The sequence below is a fragment of the Puma concolor genome, chromosome C1 (assembly GCF_028749965.1).
Source record: "Puma concolor isolate L17-30 chromosome C1, mPumCon1.1.hap2, whole genome shotgun sequence".
Classification (NCBI taxonomy): Eukaryota; Metazoa; Chordata; class Mammalia; order Carnivora; family Felidae; genus Puma; species Puma concolor.
In genome coordinates, this window is record NC_141674.1 from 40428885 (window position 1) to 40448923 (window position 20039).

Consider the following 20039-nt stretch of genomic DNA (forward strand, 5'->3'; position numbering starts at 1 on the left):
AGCACAAGCTGGGGAGGGGCAGAGAGAGAGGGGGAGAGAGACAGAATCCTAAGCAGGCTCCACACTGTCAGCACAGAACTGAACTATAAATAATAAAGGGGAACTATAAATAAAAGATACAGAATATCTAGAAAACAATGATTGTTGAAATCCATCATGTTGGAATTAATGGGATTCATCCAAGGCAGTGCTCAGAGGAAATTCATAGCCTTAAAATTCTTCTATTATCAGAAAAGAAAGAACAAAAATAAGCTCAGTTGGCAGGGCATGCAACCCTTGATCTTGGGGTTTGTAAGTTCAAGCCCCATGTTGGGTGTAGAGCTTACTTTAAAAAAAAAAAAAAAGACTAGGGGGAAACACTAGGGGGAAAAAGCCAATAAAGTAAGTGGGAAAAAAGCTTAGAAGAAAATAATAATAAAGCTAAAGCATACAGGAATGCATTAGAAAAAAAATATATAGTTAACCAATAAATAAGCTGGTTCTTTGGAGAAAATCAATAAGCTTCTACAAATAAAAAGAAACACATAAAAATGTTAACCTATAGAGGGTGGGGAAAACAGGGTGGAAGAAAAAATGTGTTTAAAATAACCAGCAAAGAAACAAAGTTTGTTCAGACACCAATATAGATAAGAAACTAATTTTGTGTCATTCAGGATAATTTGGTTGGTTCTAATACTGGTTTTCAAAAAACCATTAAGAATTTCTGTAGCATAGGGGCGCCTGGGTGGCTCAGTCGGTTGAGCGTCTGACTTCGGCTCAAGTCATGATCTCGCAGTCTGTGAGTTCAGGCCCCGAGTCGGGCTCTATGCTGACAGCTCAGAGCCTGGAGTATGCTTTGAATTCTGGGTCTCCCTCTCTCTCTTTCCCTCCCCCACTCATGCTCTGTCTCTCTCTCTCTGTCAAAAATAAATAAACATTAAAAAAAAAAAAGAATTTCTGTAGTGTATAGTGAAAGCTATTTTTCTCTATGACTCTGAAGTCATTTTCTTTCTTGAGGCATTGGATAATACCATCTACCTTAAAGGGGATAATAAAAGATGGGAATTACAAACACGATATATGTGAAGTTCCTAGTGTGGTGTTGGATACATAGTAGGCTTTAGTGAATGGTTGCTTGGGTTGCACTGGTTAAATAGTCCTATATTCTTGTTTTTTATATGGGGGAACTGATAACCCAGAAATGGAGACATAAGAAATATAATTCAAAAATCAGAATAATAGAAAGTTAAACCAGTTACTCTTGCCTTTTCTCCTTTCCTTTCTTTCCTTCTTTGGCTAGCATGAGGGAATTTACTTAATATTGGTGTTCTGATCAGCAACCAGTTTCAGCTGAACATTTTCAAATATTAAGTTATTTTAGTAATATTGTCATATATTAATAACCCAATGAATAGATAAACCTGTGTATATCAAAATTAAATTCCAGTTGTACTATGTCTATTACAGCATTCTCCATACTGTACCATAGTTATTTGTTTAATGTCTGGCTTTCTCACTAGCTTACAAGTTCCTTAAGAGTATGGAAAATGTCTTACTGCTTATTGCAAGAGTAGCATATAGCACAAAATATATGCTCAATATGTATTTGATAAGAGAAGGAATAAACTAACATGTTAACTGAAATGATACATGCGAAAGTACTTAGTATGGTGATAAGTACACAGCATGTGCTAAATAAATGCTAAAAGAATCTGAATCTCAGGGGCTCTACTCCTAGTAACCAAGAACTCATCACTCCTTTCTCTGAGGTATGACTCCCTCCAGCATCAACTTCCAGACTAATTTTCAACATACATGTTCCTTAAGGGCTACCCAAAAGTTGCTTGTAGGAATAAACCACCTCTGTGGATTAGAGTTATATATATTTTCTAAACTGTTAAATGGGATCATTTGACTATTTCTAACACTGTGATTCTTTAAAACTATGTCTTTTATGGCTGATGTTCATCACCACTTGCCATCAGGGAAATGCAAATCAAAACTACAATGAGATATCACCTCACACTGGTCAAGAATGGCTAAAATCAACAGTACAAGAAACAACAGGTGTTGTCGAGGATGTGGAAAAAAAGGAACCCTCTTTCACTGTTGTGGGAATGCAAACTGGTGTGGCCACCTGCAAAACAATATGGAGGTTCCTAAAAAGTTAAAAATAGCACTACCCTATAATCCAGCAATTGCACTGTTGGGTATTTACCCAAAGAATACAAAAACACTAATTCAAAGGGATACATGCACCCCTATGTTTATACAGGAGCATTATTTACAATAGCCAAGATACGGAAGCAGCATACATGTCCATCAATTGATGAATGTATAAGGAAGATCTGGCGTATATATACAATGGAATATTATTCAGCCGTAAAAAGAATTAAATCCTGCCATTTGCAATGACATGGATGGAGCTAGATGGCATAATGCTAAGTGGAATAAGTCAGTCAGAGAAAGACAAATACCATATGATTTCACACATATGTGGAATTTAAGAAACAAATGAGCGAATGGAAAAAAATGAGAGGGAGAAAGAGACAAACCAAGAAACAGACTCTTAATTACAGAGAACAAACTGATGGTTACCAGAGGGGAGGTGGGTGGGGCGATGGGCTGAACAGGTGATGGGGATTAAGGAGTACACTTGTGATGAGCACCAGGTGATGCATGGAATTGCTGAATGACTATATTGTATATCTGAAAATAATATAACACTGTGTGTTAAGTAATTGGAATTAAAATAAAAACTTAAAACTATGTCTTTGAGTTAAAAAAATATTTTTCCTGATTATAAAAGTAATATATAACCTTTGGAAAAAGAAAAATATTACAATTAATTTCCAGATTCACCATCCAGAGATAGCCACTGCTACCATTTGATTTTTTAAACCATTAATTTTTTAAACCATTTTTTAAGTGTATAATTTAGTGGCATTAAGTATATTTACGTGTTGTATTACCATCACCACCATTTATTTCTAAAACTTTTTCTTCATCCCACTCTCCATCAATTTTCCATGCATAGTTTTATATAAATATATATTTAAATCTTTTTTAAGCAAAATTTTAATCAGTGACATACTGTATAAAACTTTATGTTTTGTTCAAAGCCATATGTTCTATCATTTTAAAGTTTTTTATTGAAATATGCTATGAAAAGGTACAATGTATATAGATAGTGTGCAACAGTATACAACTTGATAAATTTTCAAAAAGTGAACATACCCATATAACTGGCCATCAAAAGTCCTTTTGCCCCTTCCTGAAAATTATCTTTCTCAAAGTTAATCACTATCCTGACTGCTAACACTGCAGTTTAAAAAACTTTAACAATTAAATGCTATGTATGGTTAGGAAACAGGCTTTGGGTATGACAGACAGAGGTTCAAATCTTGACTCATAGGCATGTAACAGTCTTTATGAACTTCAGTTACCCCATATAATAAATAGGGCCAATAATACCTTCCTCACAATTTTTTTTGTATAACATGTAGTAATGTTTGTAAAACATCTAGCAAGTGCTGACACATGGCCAGCACTCAATAAGTGCCTAGCATTGAACCTCACGCTGTAATACGGTGCTCAACAGATGACAGTTGTTGTTGTTGTTATCATTATCGTTATTATAATCCCTCTGCACCTACTTTAAATCAGAACTTAACGTGATATTTCCTGGTTTCTCCTCCTGTTCTTCCCTTTAATCCACCTGTATGCTTGCCTTCTATTTTGACATTTCCCTGCACACTATAACAACAGATGCTACATTATTGTCTGAACTCAACCAATTATACTACAGAAGAATAAACAACAGTAGCTCATTACCCCACTCATTGTGCAGACAATATCTGCTTCCTCAATGCACCTAGTCTCCAGGGCTTTTCCCCAGAATGAAAACAGACCTCAGATATCCCACATCCCAAGGTGGAAAACAATGAAGAGATATTAGGTAAGTTGGCAACCTTGGGATGTGAATACCCAAGTTTTACTGGCAAAAAAGAACAAACATACATCAGTAGCTAAGTTTCAAATATACTGGCTAAAAACAAAGGCCTCATATAAGTAAACACTGTTGTAAAACAATGACATAAAGGACACCTACACTTGAATAGCAGTCATAGTAAACACCATTGTTAAACTTCAATTTGATTTGCTCAACAAATATAATTTTTTATTTGCATTATTTTAGGTTTGTAACAAAACAAGGAAACCTAGTATAAGTTGGAAATATAAATTGATCTTGGACTTTCTGTTTGACTAAAAAATATGAATATTCAAAGCATTCACATTTGAAGGATGAGAAATGGGGACTTCTTTGAAGTGAAATTAGGAAATATAGATAGATACCCAGAAAAGACAGTTTCTATGCACTTACATTTTTTAAACAGGAAAAATAATATATTCGAACACCAATCTCTTACAGTAGGAATCAAAGACTGACTTAATTTACATACACAACATGCATACATAAATACATGCATATGCACATTATCTTCTGGGCTTCTGAGTACCCGTCATACTCACATATACAACAGTTTATAGCTAGTTGAAAGAGTTTGAAATAGGCTAAAGCTAACAGTCATTAATTCCGTAAATTCTTACTGAGCACCTTCTATATGCCAGCCATTGTTCTAAATGATAGGAAAATAGCAGTGAACAAAATAGATGAAAAAAAATTCTGCTTATGTGGAAACTATATTTTAGTAGGGTGGAAGAAAGACAACAAATACACACATAAGAAAATGTATAGTTTGTCACAAAGTGATGAATGCTATGGAGAGAGTACAGGGAGGCTGGTAGGAGGAAGGGGTACAACTTTAAACTCTGTAAGCCTCAATAAGTAAAAACTGTAGGCCAGTAAGCAAAGGCCTAAAAGAGAGAGGGAGTCACATGGACATTTAGGTCAGAGAGAAGCATCGCAGGCAGTAATCACAGTAACTGTCAAGCCCTGGCGCCTGGCCTGACTGCAGAATAGCAAGGCAGCCAATGTGGCAGGAGCAGAAAGATCAGGGGGAGAAGGGGATGCAGTTGATTAGAGAGGAATCAAAGGAGAAGGGTGAGTAAGTCATACATGGCTTTGAGTAGCCCATGTCATAATTTTTTTCCTAATTTTAAAATTGGGGTATAACTGATATACAGTAAAAACCTGTCCCTCTAAGTGTATAATTTTGTGAGTTTTGGTAAATGCATATATTTATATAACCATCATCATCAATCAAGATAAAGAACAGTTCTATCACCCCAACCCCCCCCCCCCAACACAGTTCCCCCATTCCTAGTCCCTGGCAACTTCTATTTTGCCTCCAGTTTTGTCTTTTCTAGAATGTTACATAAATATAGTCATAAATATCATATAAATGGCTTTCTTCATTCAGTGTAATGCATTGGAAATTCATTCATGTTGTTGACTATATTGTAGTTCATTCTTTTATTGCTGAGTGGTATTCCATCGAATATACCAGTGTGATTACTCCTTCTTCAGTTGGTTGACACTTAGTTAACTTCTAGTTTTTGGTGACTAAAATACAGCTACTATAAACATTAACTACAGATTTTTCTGTGAACATAAATTTTACTGTTACTTGTATTTCACCTGTGTAAATACCTAGGCGTCTGACTGTTGGGTCACATGGTATGTGTATCTTTAACTTTATTTTATTTTAATGTTTATTTATTTTTGAGACAGAGACAGAGCATAAGCGGGGGAGGGGCAGAGAGAGAGAGAGGGAGACACAGAATCCGAAGCAGGCTCCAGGCTCTGAGCTGTCAGCACAGGGCCCGACACAGGGCTCGAACTCATGGACCATGAGATCATGACCTGAGCTGAAGTCGGAGGCTCAACCGACTGAGCCACCCAGGCACCAGGTTAAGTATCTCTTTAAATATTTTGTCCATTTTATTATTGAATGTTGAGAATTCATTATGCATTCTGGACAGTAGATATATGATTTTCTTTTAGTCTGTGGCTTGTCTTTTCAACAGTGTCTTTTGAACGGTATAAGTTTTTTTTTTTTTTTTAATTAATATTTGCTTATTTATTTTGAGGGAGAGAGCAAGAGAGTGAGTGCAGGGTGGTGGCGGGGGTGGGGGGCAGAGAGAGAGAGAATCCCAAGCAGGCTCCACACTGTCAGCACTAAGTCCAATGAGAGGCTGGATCCCATGAACCAGGAGACCACAACCTGAGCCGCAATCAAGAGTCACATGTTTAACCAAGTGGGCCACCAAGGTGCCCTGTGATCAGCAGGGGTTCTTAATTTTGATTTGGTATAATTTAGATACTTGTTATTTTACGGATTGTGCCTTTGGTGTCAGATCTAAGAAATCTTGGCTTAACTCAAGATCATGAGATTTTTCTCCAATGTTTTCTTTGAGGACTTTAACAGTGTTAGGTCTATGACTTGTTTTTTGTGTATGATACAAGAAATGGACTGGGAGGTTTTTTTTTTTTTATTGTTTGGTGTTTTTACATTTTTTTGCATATGCATACTCAACTGTCACAGCATTATTTGTTGAAAAGATTATTATTTTTTTCATTGAATTGTCTTTGCACCTTTGTCAAAATCAATTGATCATATGTGTAAATCTATTTCTGGACTATTCTGTTTCACTGTGGGTCTATCCTTCTGCCAGTTCCCACAATGTCTTAAATATGCTGTCTTGAACTCTGGTAGAGTCAATCTTCCAACTTTGTTCTTCTTTTTCAAAATTGTTTTGGCTTTTCCAGTTCGATTGCCTTTTCATAGAAATTTTAGAATCACTTCATCAATTTCTTTTTTAAAAATCCTGCATACGTTTAGAATCACTGTAAAGATTTAACTTGTATTTTGAAATATGAAGCCATCTGGGTCTTGAAGTGACATGATGTACCAATTGTGTTTAAAAGGACTTATTAAAAGACATATAGGGAAGGCAAAAATGGAGGCATCAAGTCAAGTTGGAAGGTTACTAAAGTAACCCAGGTAACAGATAATGGTGGCTTGCATGAGAATGGTAGTGGTGGTATAGGTACGTAGCATCGGAGTTGTGCATATATTTTGAAGGTAAAGCCAAAAGGATTTGCTCATTAAATATGGCATGAAAGAGACAAGTCAAGGATAATTCTAAGGTTTTTGGTTCAAACAACTAGAAGATTTTCCACTTATTAAGATAGGGAAGACTGCAGGAGGAGTAAGTTTGGGTGGGGAGGATAAGATCAGTTGTTCCACTTAAGATATATTAAGTTTGTGATGTTATTAGACATCTATGTGGAGATGATGGGCTAGTAATTAGATATTCAAGTCTGGAGTTCAGGGAAAGGGAGGACCTGGAGATTTAAATTTGGATGCCAAGTGTACAGACAGTATTTAAAGTCATGATACTGATGTGATCAAAGGAACAGAACGGATCCTATATGAGAACAATTGGTCTGACCCAATTCTGCAACCATTCTCTGTTCTGGCAACCAATCATCCATCTAGAGAGTATTGATTGCTTATAACAAATATAGTCTTACTGCTGGATAAAGTAAATCGAGGCAAATAGTCATGACCAAAATTGAGATATATGAATTTTGGGCTGCTTTTGGGATATGAGGAACAGTCTGTAGGTTGGTAATTGGATACTGTGAAACTAGAATTTCTAGTCTATTTTAATGGTTCATGAAGACAATGGCAGAATACTTCAAATTGAAACTAATAAATTGTGGTCTCTATAGTTATAATAAGGTGAATTCATGTATTGGCACCTACCTTATTAAGTTGTTAACAGAGATTCAATAAGATCATGTCTGTAAAGTGCTAAGCACAGGGTTTAGCACTTATTAATTGCTTAATAGCTACTGATGATGATGATAGTAGGGATGATTACCTTTGTGGCTCATGTAGTGGTGCTATTTTTGTGGGACAAGAAGCAACTTACATAAGATAAAAATACAAATTATAAGGAACAGTTTGACTTTAATAGTCTACTCATGTTCCCACTTTCATTCTTCCAATGTAGTATAACAGGTAGCAAGTATACCAGTAGGAGCTCTGGTTCTGCTTTTACCAGGCAAATGTTTGCTAAGAATTTTAAAATAGGATTTTTAGGGGTGTCTGGGTGGCTCAGTTGGTTGAGCATCTGACTCTTGATCAGCTCAGGTCATGATCTCATGGTTCATGGGATCGAGCCCTGTGTTGGGATCTGTGCTGAGTGTGGAGCCTGCCTAAGATTCTCATTCTCTCTTACCCCCCACCCTGCCCCTCTCCCCTGCTCATGATCTCTTTTTCTGAAATACAAATAAATAAGTAAATAAAATGGGCTTTTAAATCCTGCTATGATCTGATTTCTTCATCTGTAAGATGGTAATGATACTCAAGTGAGTTTTGTAGGATGGTTATAAAGAGCAGATCAGAAAACTAAAGGGAAGTACCAAGGCTTCTAATTCCATGTTCTTCTGTTCTCTCATTTAATGGTCTTTTAAGATTAGAGTAGGCACCAAGATGTAAAAGAAAACAACTTTGGGGGCGCCTGGCTGACTCAGTCAGTAGAGCATGAAACTCCTGATCTTAGAGTTGTGAGTTCAAACTCCACGTTGGGTACAGAGATTACTTAAATAAACTCAAAAACAAAACAAAACAAAACAAAACAAAACAAAAAAACCCACCAAAACCAGAAAACAACTTTGGGGAGATAGGCAAAACTTAACCAGCAGCAAAAGGGAATAGCTTTGTGCCTATTCTCTCTCACCCATGATTCTCCAAAACTTGGCTCTTTTAACCTTATCTAATTATTAGACAGTGTTCTAAATTTGTCCATTTACTGTTCCCTGAAGAAGCCCTGTGTCTTTCTCTCTTTATTCATATTACCTAGCCCATGCCCTACCCTTTCCCATACATTCACCATCCACCTATTCATGACTCCACCCAAAAAGCTCCTCCACTTCATCTTTAACCATAAAGCCATGTTCCCTCTGTGAAATCTTTTTTATTGCTTTCCTAGTCAGAAATCATCCTCTTCTAAATATTTTTAATACTCTGTGCTATTTTAATGATTTTTATAATGTATAGTATCTTTTCCTATAATTATTTTGTATTCATCTACCCTCCTGTATTAGTGAGCTCCCTGAGGGCAGGGGCTAGGTCTCATACATGCCGCAGCACCCGATTTAGTGATTTGCACAAAGGAGATTAACAAATATTTGCTGAATACTGACTGATTAAAAGACCTGAGAGTCAAAAATCTTAGCTGAAACCTTTTCTACTAACCAAAAACTTGGTGGCAAAATTCAATACTTAGAAAAGATTTCGTAAAGAATATGTAGCTCATACATTTCTCTAGTAACTATAAAATCTGTCCTTTAAGCTGGACCACCAAAAAATACATTATTTGGGTCCTGCAGAGATGCTCTTAGTAAACTGTGCTTTGGCCTTATGCTTTCAAATTATATAAAGCTGTAAGAAGCTGTTATATAGGACTTGCTTTTGCTATTATAGCTGTAGCTATAGTATTCACCATATTGCAGTTCCCCCCTTCCCCCCTTTTTTTCTTTTTTGGAAGAGAGAGACAGGGTACAAGCAAGTGAGTGGCAGAGGGGGCGAGAGGGACAGAAAGAGAGAGGGAGAGAAAAGCAGAGCTTATCCGAAGTGGGGCTTGTGTTTACCCGAAGTGGGGCTCGTGCTCACCTGATGCAGGACTTGAGCTCACCCAATGCAGGGCTCGAGCTCACCCAAAGTGGGGCTTGAGCTCACCCAAAGTGAGGTTGGAGCTCACCTGAAGCAGGACTGGAGCTCACCCGATGTGGGACTTGAACCATGAATGGTGAGATCATGACCTGAGCTGGTCAGATGCTTAATGACTGAACCACCCAGGCGCCCCTCTTCTTTTTTTTTAAAACATTTTTTAAAGTTTATTTATTTTTGAGGTGGGGGGAGGGGCAGGGAGAGATGGGGAGAGAATCCGAAGCAGGCTCTGTGCTATCAGCACACAGCCAAATGTGGGGCTCAATCCCACGAACCGTGAGACCATGACCTAAGCCAAAATCAAGAGTTGGATGCTTAACTGACAGAGCCACCCAGGTGTCCCTGCACAGTTTCCTCTTGAAGGAAATCATAAGAAGCATTGCTCTAAGGTCTTAGTACTTGAAAAATCTGGGCATCTTTTGATAAACTGGTCTTTATCTGATGTAATAGATTAAGTGAAACTTGTAAACAATCATTTTAGCCCAAGAAAAGCACCGAACAAATTTTGTGGTTCATCCTGAGCAGGTGGGTATGCTGGATTGTCTGTTGTCAAAATGTTAATCTTACTTATGGCTTTATTTTCCTTTGTCTTGATTATTGTATCTTTTCTTTCTTCCTTAATCCATTTGAATTGCACATATTTATGTAAAATACTTGAAACTCATTTTGGAAGGAACACGTAAAATATATAAATTGGTAAAATATGGGAGGTTTTTTTTGTCCTTTGAGAATAGCTTTAGAGCCTTTCTCCTTATCATGGTCAAAGACCAGATAAGAATGTCTTCCTAGATTTTGCTGATTTCACTACAACAGTTACCACACAGCAAAATGAGACCAACTACTAAGGAATTTCACTGTAACCAAGGTGATTTGACTATTTAATACTTCATCTTTCCAAAAGATTTTGAAATACTAGAGATAATTAAAATAATAAAACCATTCTTGTTTCTCAATACAATTATACAGGTTAGGATTTCTGGTTAGAAGGAGAGGCAGTATTACTGTAAAAAGTCAGGTGACTGGGCTTCTAGTCCAGATTATGTGTCCAACCAGTTTGGTGACCATAGGGAAACTGTATAATCTTCCTGGGTCTCAGTTTCTTTAGAGGTTGCACAATAAAACCACCTTTCCCAAGGAGTTGTTTGCTGTACATGAGTGTGCTGAAATATGTTAATTGGTGCTCCATGAAAAAAAAGGGTCAAATAAATTTGGATAAGACTTAAGTAAATTAAGATACACAGAAGATAAAGAGTTCCTTAATGGTGGGGTTTATAAGAGCCTTTAACTGTGACTCTCTGGGGGAGGGTGGGTAAAGTATGGAGTATTACCTGAACTTGTGTTTTTTGGGAGTACACTCATGGATAAGTGCAATAATGACTAGTTGCAAAATAGAGTGTTCCACCCTCTCACATACTTGTAGCCAGAACATAGATACTGAAGTATGTAAAGGATGTTTATGGGGTCTTCTGTGAGAGGACAGGCTTTATCTACATTGGGAGAGAGAACAATTTTAGCGTGGGGTAAATAAGATAAATCATCAGAAGAAAGTACATGTACTACTAAGCTCTAGATCCAGAACATGTGGTTAATTGTGTACACCTGACCTTTAGCAAGTATATGGTTTTAAGATATACTATTGTGAGAGTGTGTGCACTGTGAAAGAGCATCAAAAATGAGAGTCCTAAATTTTCAAACTATGTTTCTTGAAATAGCCTAAAAGCATAGTGACAAATCTGTTTCTTAACTTCTGTGAAACATTGCAAACATGATTCCTATAGACACATGCAATGATGTATGACTTTGTATTGGAATGAAGTAAGTGAAACATCATGAGCTTTGGAGTCATAAAGACTTGGTGAGAATCTCAGCTATATTCCAATTTCTTTTTTTTTTAATGCACGAACAGGAGAGGGGCAGAGAGAGAGGGAGAGAGAGAATCCCAAGCAGGCTTTGCTCTGTCAGCACAGAGCCTGGTGCAGGGCTTGAACTTCTGAACCGTGAGATCATGACCTAAGCTGAAATCAAGAGTCAGACGTTTAACTGACTGAGCCACCCAGGCATTGCAGCTTTTCCATTTCTTTGTGTGACTTCTCAAAGAGCTTTAGTTTTCTCATTTGTAAAGAAAAGTCTCTAAGCTTGTAGCTTATTTTAATGGTCAATGAGTAAGCATATGTAAGGCCGCTAGAAAAGTATTTGATACACGGAAGATGCTCAATAAATCTACCTTCCATTATTGAGAGTTTTCAGTGTACAGAGACTAGGGTTTGGCAGACATCGTATTTTGCATGTCTGTGATAGGCACTCAATAATGTGTTTGAGGGGCGCCTGGGTGGCGCAGTCGGTTAAGCGTCCGACTTCAGCCAGGTCACGATCTCGCGGTCCGTGAGTTCGAGCCCCGCGTCAGGCTCTGGGCTGATGGCTCGGAGCCTGGAGCCTGTTTCCGATGCTGTGTCTCCCTCTCTCTCTGCCCCTCCCCCGTTCATGCTCTGTTTCTCTCTGACCCAAAAATAAATAAAAAAAGTTGAAAAAAAAATTATTAAAAAAAAAAAATAATGTGTTTGAATATGAATAAACTTTGATTTCCAAACAGTGAAAGATTACACATCTTTTAAGACATGGCTTGAATATCACTTCTTCTATAGTGTAGTCTGATTCTCAAAGCTGTGAAAGATTTTACTTTGCTAATGAACTCTCTAAGTATACTTCTATGTTATTTAGCATGGTTTTCCCTTGATTTGCTGTTCCTTGTAGACATGTCGTATCTTCCCTACCAGATGAAATTTCTTGTAGAAACTGGTTTATCATCTTTTGTTTCTCTTTCAGTGCTTAGCATAATTCTTGTTCAAAAAACATTTATTGAATAAGTATGAAGTGACATCCTCTGACCAGGAACGATGACTAATGGAGTTTTCCTTAGCCCAAGTTAGAGCCTTCCAGGCCTTTCCATCACTTGTTAGATGACTTCTTTTTATAAGTAAATCTTGCTGTTAATCCCATGTCTAGAAAAAGTTTCAAAAGTCCTTCTTTGTGAACCCATCCTAGGAAATCATTTGATATCCCTTCCTTCTCTTTGTTCCCACTGCACTGTAGGCACATCTCTATTATAGCTTTTACACATAGTTTTGTAATTCTATTTTTACAAGACTATGAGCTCCTGGTGGGGATGACCCATGTCTCTATCTCTAGTCCTGATCAGATTTTGGGCATGTACTAAGTATTCAAAAAATATTTGCAAGATGAGTAAGTGAAAAATTCTCTATATTGTTATGAATATGACAGGAACTTGGTAAGAGGGGAATAAGCCATGCTAAATGGATTTCCCATATTTAGGGGCCCAATGAAGATATCACAGAAGTAACTCACAGTGTCTTTTGGTGGGGAAAGTGAAGACTGGGAAGGGGGCCGAAAATACAGTTTTGTATTCTTGGGGTGAGACGATATCCAGGAAGGATGGGAGCATTTGTCATGTAAAAAAAGGAAAAGGAATTTCTTGAAAAGAACAGAAAAGCATGAAACTAGTATAAGGTCAAGTTTTCTAAGAGTTCCATACAATAGAGCAGGAATGATTCTTTCAAGGAAAGGTTAGGTCTTCCATACTGAAATGGGTCTGGGGAAAGTGGAAAGACATTATACGAAATATTAATATCTTCAATATCAAATGCAGTGAAAATAAACCTAGCTTTTGAATAACTTTACTTGAAATTATCCCCTACCTCACGTTCCTCTTCTTGTTCTTTGCGAATCTGCTCCAAACGAAACTGTTCTGCCATCTCTCTCTCATGAGCTTCCCTCTGTCAATAAAAGAGAAAGGGAGTCAGCACTCAATAAACACTGGTTTACTTAAAAAGGCGGGGGATGGAGGGGGAAGAGAGCTCACGCCCAGCACCGTCATAATAGAAATGTTTCTCTCTGGAACAAGAGTGGAAATGGAAGGAACAATAAAGTATAGCTCTCTGATCATGTTGAGTACCCATATAAACACCTGTTCAGCTCTGGGAGTGTGGCATTCAGGATTCTTCAGAAGACCTTTCTCTGGTCTTCTTTTCTGGTCTTTTCTGCTATCTCTCCTATACCCAAATATCAGGCTCTATCTGCATTAGCTTCTATCACGCACCCATGCTTTCTGGCTCCTTGCTGCTAGCATATACCACCTCTTGCCTCCTACCCTTTTTCTCTATTCAGTTCACATTTTTAACCCCTTCCATGAAACTCTCCCTAAGCAGATTTCCACTTATTAGCTCTCTAAAAAAAGCTAGAAAAAAACTTTCCACTGAAACTCTTGTTCCCTAATCTCTCACAGAACTCAGTGCTTCCCTTATGACTTTTATGATCCTTGCCTAAGTATTATAGCTAACTATGTTCTTGAGTTAATCTATTCTACACCACATTGTGAGTCTTTTGAGGGTAGAAATTGTGGCTTATTTTCTTTTCCCTCCTTCAATACTCAGTACAGAAGCAGGTACTCAAGAAGTATTAAATAAATCAGTGGTTTAAACATTGCTGAGTTTTTACTACAGACTGGTTAAAAAACAAGTAAAATAAATATTAGGCCTATTTTGTTTTCATTTTTCATGAGTGTTAAAAAACTTTGTGTTGTCAAAATGAATCATGCTTCAAAAGCCACGGGTAGAATTATATTCTGTTAACTGAATCTAGCTTTCTCCATTGCAAATCTAACATTCTTATGGATTAAGATGATAAAAGGGGTGGCACTTAAATAAATAATAAAAGACTATTTAGGATTGAATTCTTTGTCTCAGAAGCCCCTTGACCAAACCTACCTTGGCTCTGTCAGCCTCAAGTGAAAGGCGATAGGCCTCATCTTGCTCTCTTTTCACATTTTCTCTGGCTTCACGTTCATCCTTAAAAGAAAGGAAAAGATTCAAATGTCTTTTACCATATTACTTTTTTTTATAGAAGAAAACAATGATGATCATCTTGTCTTAGTCCTGTGTAAATTTATTAGAATTAAATAAGGCGCTTTAAAGTGTATAGGATAGAAATAAGCAAACAAGAAGAATAGCACAGTAGATGGTGAAATAAGAATGTTTAGGCCTAGCTCTACCACTTATAAACTGTGTGACCTTGAGCAAGTTATTTAACCTCTCTGGATCTCAGTTTCTTCAATTATAAAATAGAAATAGCATTTGTTTCATAGGGTTGTTGCGAGACTCAAATATAATAACATATAAAAGGTCTTGCAAAGCACTTGACATTTCTTTTTTTTAATTTTTTTTTTTCAACGTTTATTTATTTTTGGGACAGAGAGAGACAGAGCATGAACGGGGGAGGGGCAGAGAGAGAGGGAGACACAGAATTGGAAACAGGCTCCAGGCTCTGAGCCATCAGCCCAGAGCCTGATGCGGGGCTCGAACTCACGGACCGCGAGATCGTGACCTGGCTGAAGTCGGACGCTTAACCGACTGCGCCACCCAGGCGCCCCAAAAGCACTTGACATTTCATTTTCACAATGATTAGTTCCCTTCCCCTTTTCTCCTGATTTTTTAAAGATAAACTTGGCGTTGTCACCACTGAGGCTAAGGACTGGGAGAGAGTAAAGGACTGGAAAGTAATCCTCTGGTCAGCATGAGGAGAAGCTGAAAGCAAAATACCCTGGTTAACTACAGTCCACACTACACCACTAAAGCTTGGTTATCGAACTCAGTGCTTCCAACAACATTCACACTCATCAAGTGTGGATGACTTAAGCAGTTATCCAAGTTGAAGACCCTTTAAAACATTTTTAGCTTCTGAAGTGATTGTGCATCTGCCTACATTTAAATTACTTCATATGAAATTAAAAGTTAATTCAACTACCAGAATTTCTACATGTACTTAAATTTAATAAATACCCACACCTGCTGACATTAGAATATAGGTTCCCTTTTTGGCCATTTTGTGTCATAGCTGAATGAATCATATAAAGTCACCAATATCTGAATGTTTTTGACCTCTAAAAATGGAAATCTCATATGGCTGAACTTAATACTTTCTAATGTTTTGTCTTCCCAATTCAATATATATTTAGGTGCTCTCACTGATACCCATTTAAGACTGGCCTTCTCTCTGAAGCCTCAATCTCCTTTTAGTTTCAATGATTCAGCTAATTCCAAAATCTCTGATATAAATAGTAACATTTCACTGATTCCCAATCTTTTAAATAAAAAATTTGAAATAATTATAAGTTGCTGGCTAAAGCTAATTGCTATACTATCTATGATGAAAGGGTATGCTAGGTGATTTATATCAGGAACCATATTTAACCTGAGAGATCACTCAGGCTGTGAAGCATTCAGGGATAATTTACATGTCATATAATATTACACATGAATAAAAATGGGTTTTAAACACTTCCACTTGGAGACTTGTACTAAGCAATTAGTATTCATATTTTAGAGAAATAGCATACATCTTTAAATATATTTTCACTAATTCCAGCTGGGTATTTCCCACTTTGGTATATATACTAGGTTTTACTACGACCAGATACAATCAGCCTGATAATTATATTTTGCGCATTTCTGTTTATATTAGCATTTCCCTAATTCATTACTCTGTGAACTCCTCCTCCACTCCATATCCAAGTTTGTACACAGTGGCCACTTAATAGTTCATTTAGCCAAGGCTGATCTATATTTGATACATAATGTCTTTATTTTATAAGTCACTGAGGAGAGGTAATGGGAAGATTAGCAGATCTGTATTCAAATCCAATCCTGGCCAGTAGCAAGCTATGCGTTTTTGCTTCTGTCTCCCTTTCCCGTTATTTATTATATTAAAAGATTGAATTTCTAAGGCTTTTATGCCTCTGTGGACAAGTCTACCTTTCAGAAATCCCCAATATACTTAATATAACCTACGGGAGTAACTTATTTTTCTATATTTCAAATGGGGAAATACTTTAAGATGTTTAAATTTTTAATTTTACATTACTTTCTTGATCCCACTCCTCTAGTTTAGGTTTCTCTTGTAACATTCTGTACTGTCCCTTTAAAACCTTTATCACAATGACAATTAATTATCATATAATCATTTCCTTAATGTGAGATTCCCCCCATGGCACTGTAAGCATCATAAAGGCAGGGTCCTTATCTATATTACACACCTCTATATTCCAAGGGTTTCACACATTGTGTAGTTTTTGGGAGGTGTTTAATAAGCATCTGTTGAATAAATAAACTATCTTTCCAGGCACAAAATATTTATTGTCTGCAGTAAAAATTAAGGAGGAAGAGAATAGCTTAACAAAAATGCAACCCTACCTGACTCAATGAAATCAACTGGCTGGGCAGAAATGACCTATTATGACACTATGTACAGACAACAAAGGGACCTTCTAAAAGCTACCACAGCTGGAAGCCCTTTGAGCACAAATATAGTTGGTAATAGAAGCATTCTAAGTAAACAGCTCTGTTTTAAAACAGACTGTTGCAGATATGAAAGGCCATTAAATATAGGGATCTCTGCCACAAAATGTGGCACCTGTTACGAGAGGACTTCCTGCACCAGCTAACTTGCTTCCTTCTCTTCCCTGTACCCTCCTTTTCATATTAGGCATCACATCAGCACTGAGGATGCAGACGCAGGCCATAGTTTAATAGGGGAAGACACAGATAATCTTGCTTGCTTGGATCACCTTCATCATTTTTTTGTGAAGAGTTCGGTGTTCAAGTTTTGCATTATTTTACTTTTATTCCTTAAATAATGTCACTCTCTTTCTATCTGGAATAGTTCTGCTCCATTAGCTCTATCATTAAAAATCCTACCAGCTTTTTATAGAAATATAAGAGGGCGCCTGGGTGGCTCAGTTGGTTAAGTGTCTGACTTCAGCTCAGATCATGATCTTCCGGTTTGTGAGTTTGAGCCCCGCATCAGGCTTTGTGCTGACAGCTCAGAGCCTGCAACCTGCTTTGGATCCTGTGTTTCCCTTTCTCTCTGTGCCCCCTCCCCTGCTTGTGCTCTGTCTCTCTCTGTTTCTTTAAAATGAATAAACATTTAAAAAATTACAAAAAAAAAAAAAAAGCAATATAAGAGAACAACATGTACAAAAGAGCCACTATATAGAGGGAGAAACTAAAATCACATGAGGATAGAGGATTCATACAAGACTACCCATTAAGTCAGTGGCAGAACTTAGACTTGAATCCAGGTCTCCTGACAGCTTCTTCTCTCCTGTCTGCTACAAACCAATGCTCTTTTCCTTGCTCATAGCCCTCCTGGACTATCAGACAGAAAGGCCAGATCAGGCATGTGGCTCAGCATGAATTTTTCTAAACTTATCATGGTCAGAACTTCTTACTTGTTTGGTAGTTGCTTGTGAATAGCTATCATTTCTTCTTTTCTGTCTTATGGATCTTATACTTGCTTCTCTAACTGCCCTGTTCACTATCATCTCTAATTTGGAGGTTTAAAGAACACTGCTTAGGCATCTCCCCCATATTATTCTATATGATTAGATTTTTTAAAGGAAAATTCCAGGTGTGATTAACATTTCATGCACTAATTTGTTCTCATATCTACACATGCGCCTCCTGGAATTTCTCCTCTACCCTACAAATATAGTCCTTGCAGAGACTCCCTGTGCTAAATCTGAGTGGGCACATTGCACAAAGTGACGAGAAATACATGTATATTGTGTGGAAGTAGAACAGCTGGTTCAGGAACTGGTTTCAGGTGCTGCTTGGGCTAGAGCTTGGGCTACTGGGTATTAAAGTACTCTTTATCACACCAAAATGTGAAGTGGGATCGCTCAGAACTAAGTGATAGCCTCCACTGAAGCCTTTCATCTACAGCATACTTGTCAGCGCTCTCATACTGCTTTGTGCTACACTCATTTGTATGTTTCTTTACTGTTTCCTACCTCAGCTGTTAAGCTCCCAGAGGGAAAAGACTCCATTTGATATGTCTTTGTATTTCCTATGGCATCTAGCGTACTATCTTACATATGGCAAGCATTAAATACACATTTGTTAGATGAATGAATGGAATTACCAGTGCTCAAACAGTTATACACCTCAAGTTCTGGAGTCTCTAAGTATTCTTCAAACTAGTAATTTTTATTTACATGTATTTTTTTTATTCTGAGTAATAGGGTGACTTGTTAAGAAGTACAAGAGTTAGAATTTAAACCTATGTTTAAAAGATTTAAAAACCTTTCTCACCCCAAAGCCTTTGTTTTTTTTTTTTTCCAACTGTGTCAGACTAGGTGGCTTGGTATAGTTCTCTGAGACAGTAGCCATTGAGTCAGACTTCCCTATAAACCATTAAAAATAATGAAAACATTCTGAGCTGTCAAATGGTTCCTAAATGAGCTACTTAACCTGAAATGGAATTTAGATGTAACTTGTTACTCCTCTGGAGTGTTTAAAATTGGTAATCATCAGTTAATACCCAAAGGCTAATGCAAAGTTCTGAATTATCAAATTGAAGTAGGCTATAGTGGTTAGGCTTGTTTCAAATACTTACCAAATACATACACAAATATGTACATACATATATGGTATTTATCTCTTCTTCTGAATGCCCAGGTCAGAACATATACCTTGCTCTTTGCTCTGTTGAGTAAAACCTTGTACAGGGAGATGGCTTTGGTATGTATCCCTGAAGAGATATGGATCAAGATACCTTGAAATTCTCTCAATATAAATACTTAAAGACGATAGAGAAAATGTAACAAAATTTTTAAATAGTATTACTCAGCATGTGAGAAAGAAAGAAACAAAGAAAGAGAAATACCTGGGTACCAGAAATAAAAAACTGAAAAATTAGAGCCGTCAATGATGAGGTAGCATGGAACCTGACAAGTTAGATTATCCATTTTGGTAACCTAGAGTCCCAGAAGATTTTATTTTGGACCCAAGTGAGGTAGGGAAATGGAAAGTCATCTATGGGATAACTTTTGGCAGTATGGTTTAAGTATAATTTGAGTCTGGGAGTAGGGTGCAGGGGTGGGGGGAGAAAGCTTATTTTAGGAAATGATGGCCAAAAGTTTTCTGAATTTGATAAAGACTATAAAGCCACAGATCCAAGAATCTACATAAAAACACAAAGAAAGCTACACCCAGGCACATCATAACCAAATTGCACAAAATTAATAATAAAAAGAAAAATCTTAAAAGAAATCAAAGACATAATATGTACTGGGGAACAAATTAAGAATGAAAGCAGTTGTCTCAGAAACAGTGCAAGTGATAAGATAGTGAAGCAACATCTTTTAAAGCACTGAAAGAAAACAACAAACATGTCAACCAAAAGTTTTATCAAAGGTAGAATTACCTTTCAATTGCAGATGAAATAAAGACTTTTTCAGATATACAAAGGGTGAAAGAATTAATCACCAGCATGTGCATCGAG

The 20039-nt window shown here is 37.1% G+C and overlaps 1 protein-coding gene across 3 annotated transcripts in view; it reads right to left on the reverse strand.

Moving 5' to 3' along the window:
* Positions 1-20039, reverse strand: part of FAF1 (Fas associated factor 1) — a 514886-nt gene that overhangs the window by 42817 nt on the left and 452030 nt on the right. For all 3 annotated transcript variants that reach the window (XM_086716934.1, XM_086716936.1, XM_086716935.1), the window contains 2 exons: positions 14468-14548; positions 13400-13477 (listed from right to left, as the gene is read on the reverse strand). In XM_086716934.1, coding sequence (XP_086573060.1) covers positions 13400-13477; positions 14468-14548 — 159 coding nt within the window. The remainder of the gene's footprint in view (positions 1-13399; positions 13478-14467; positions 14549-20039) is intronic.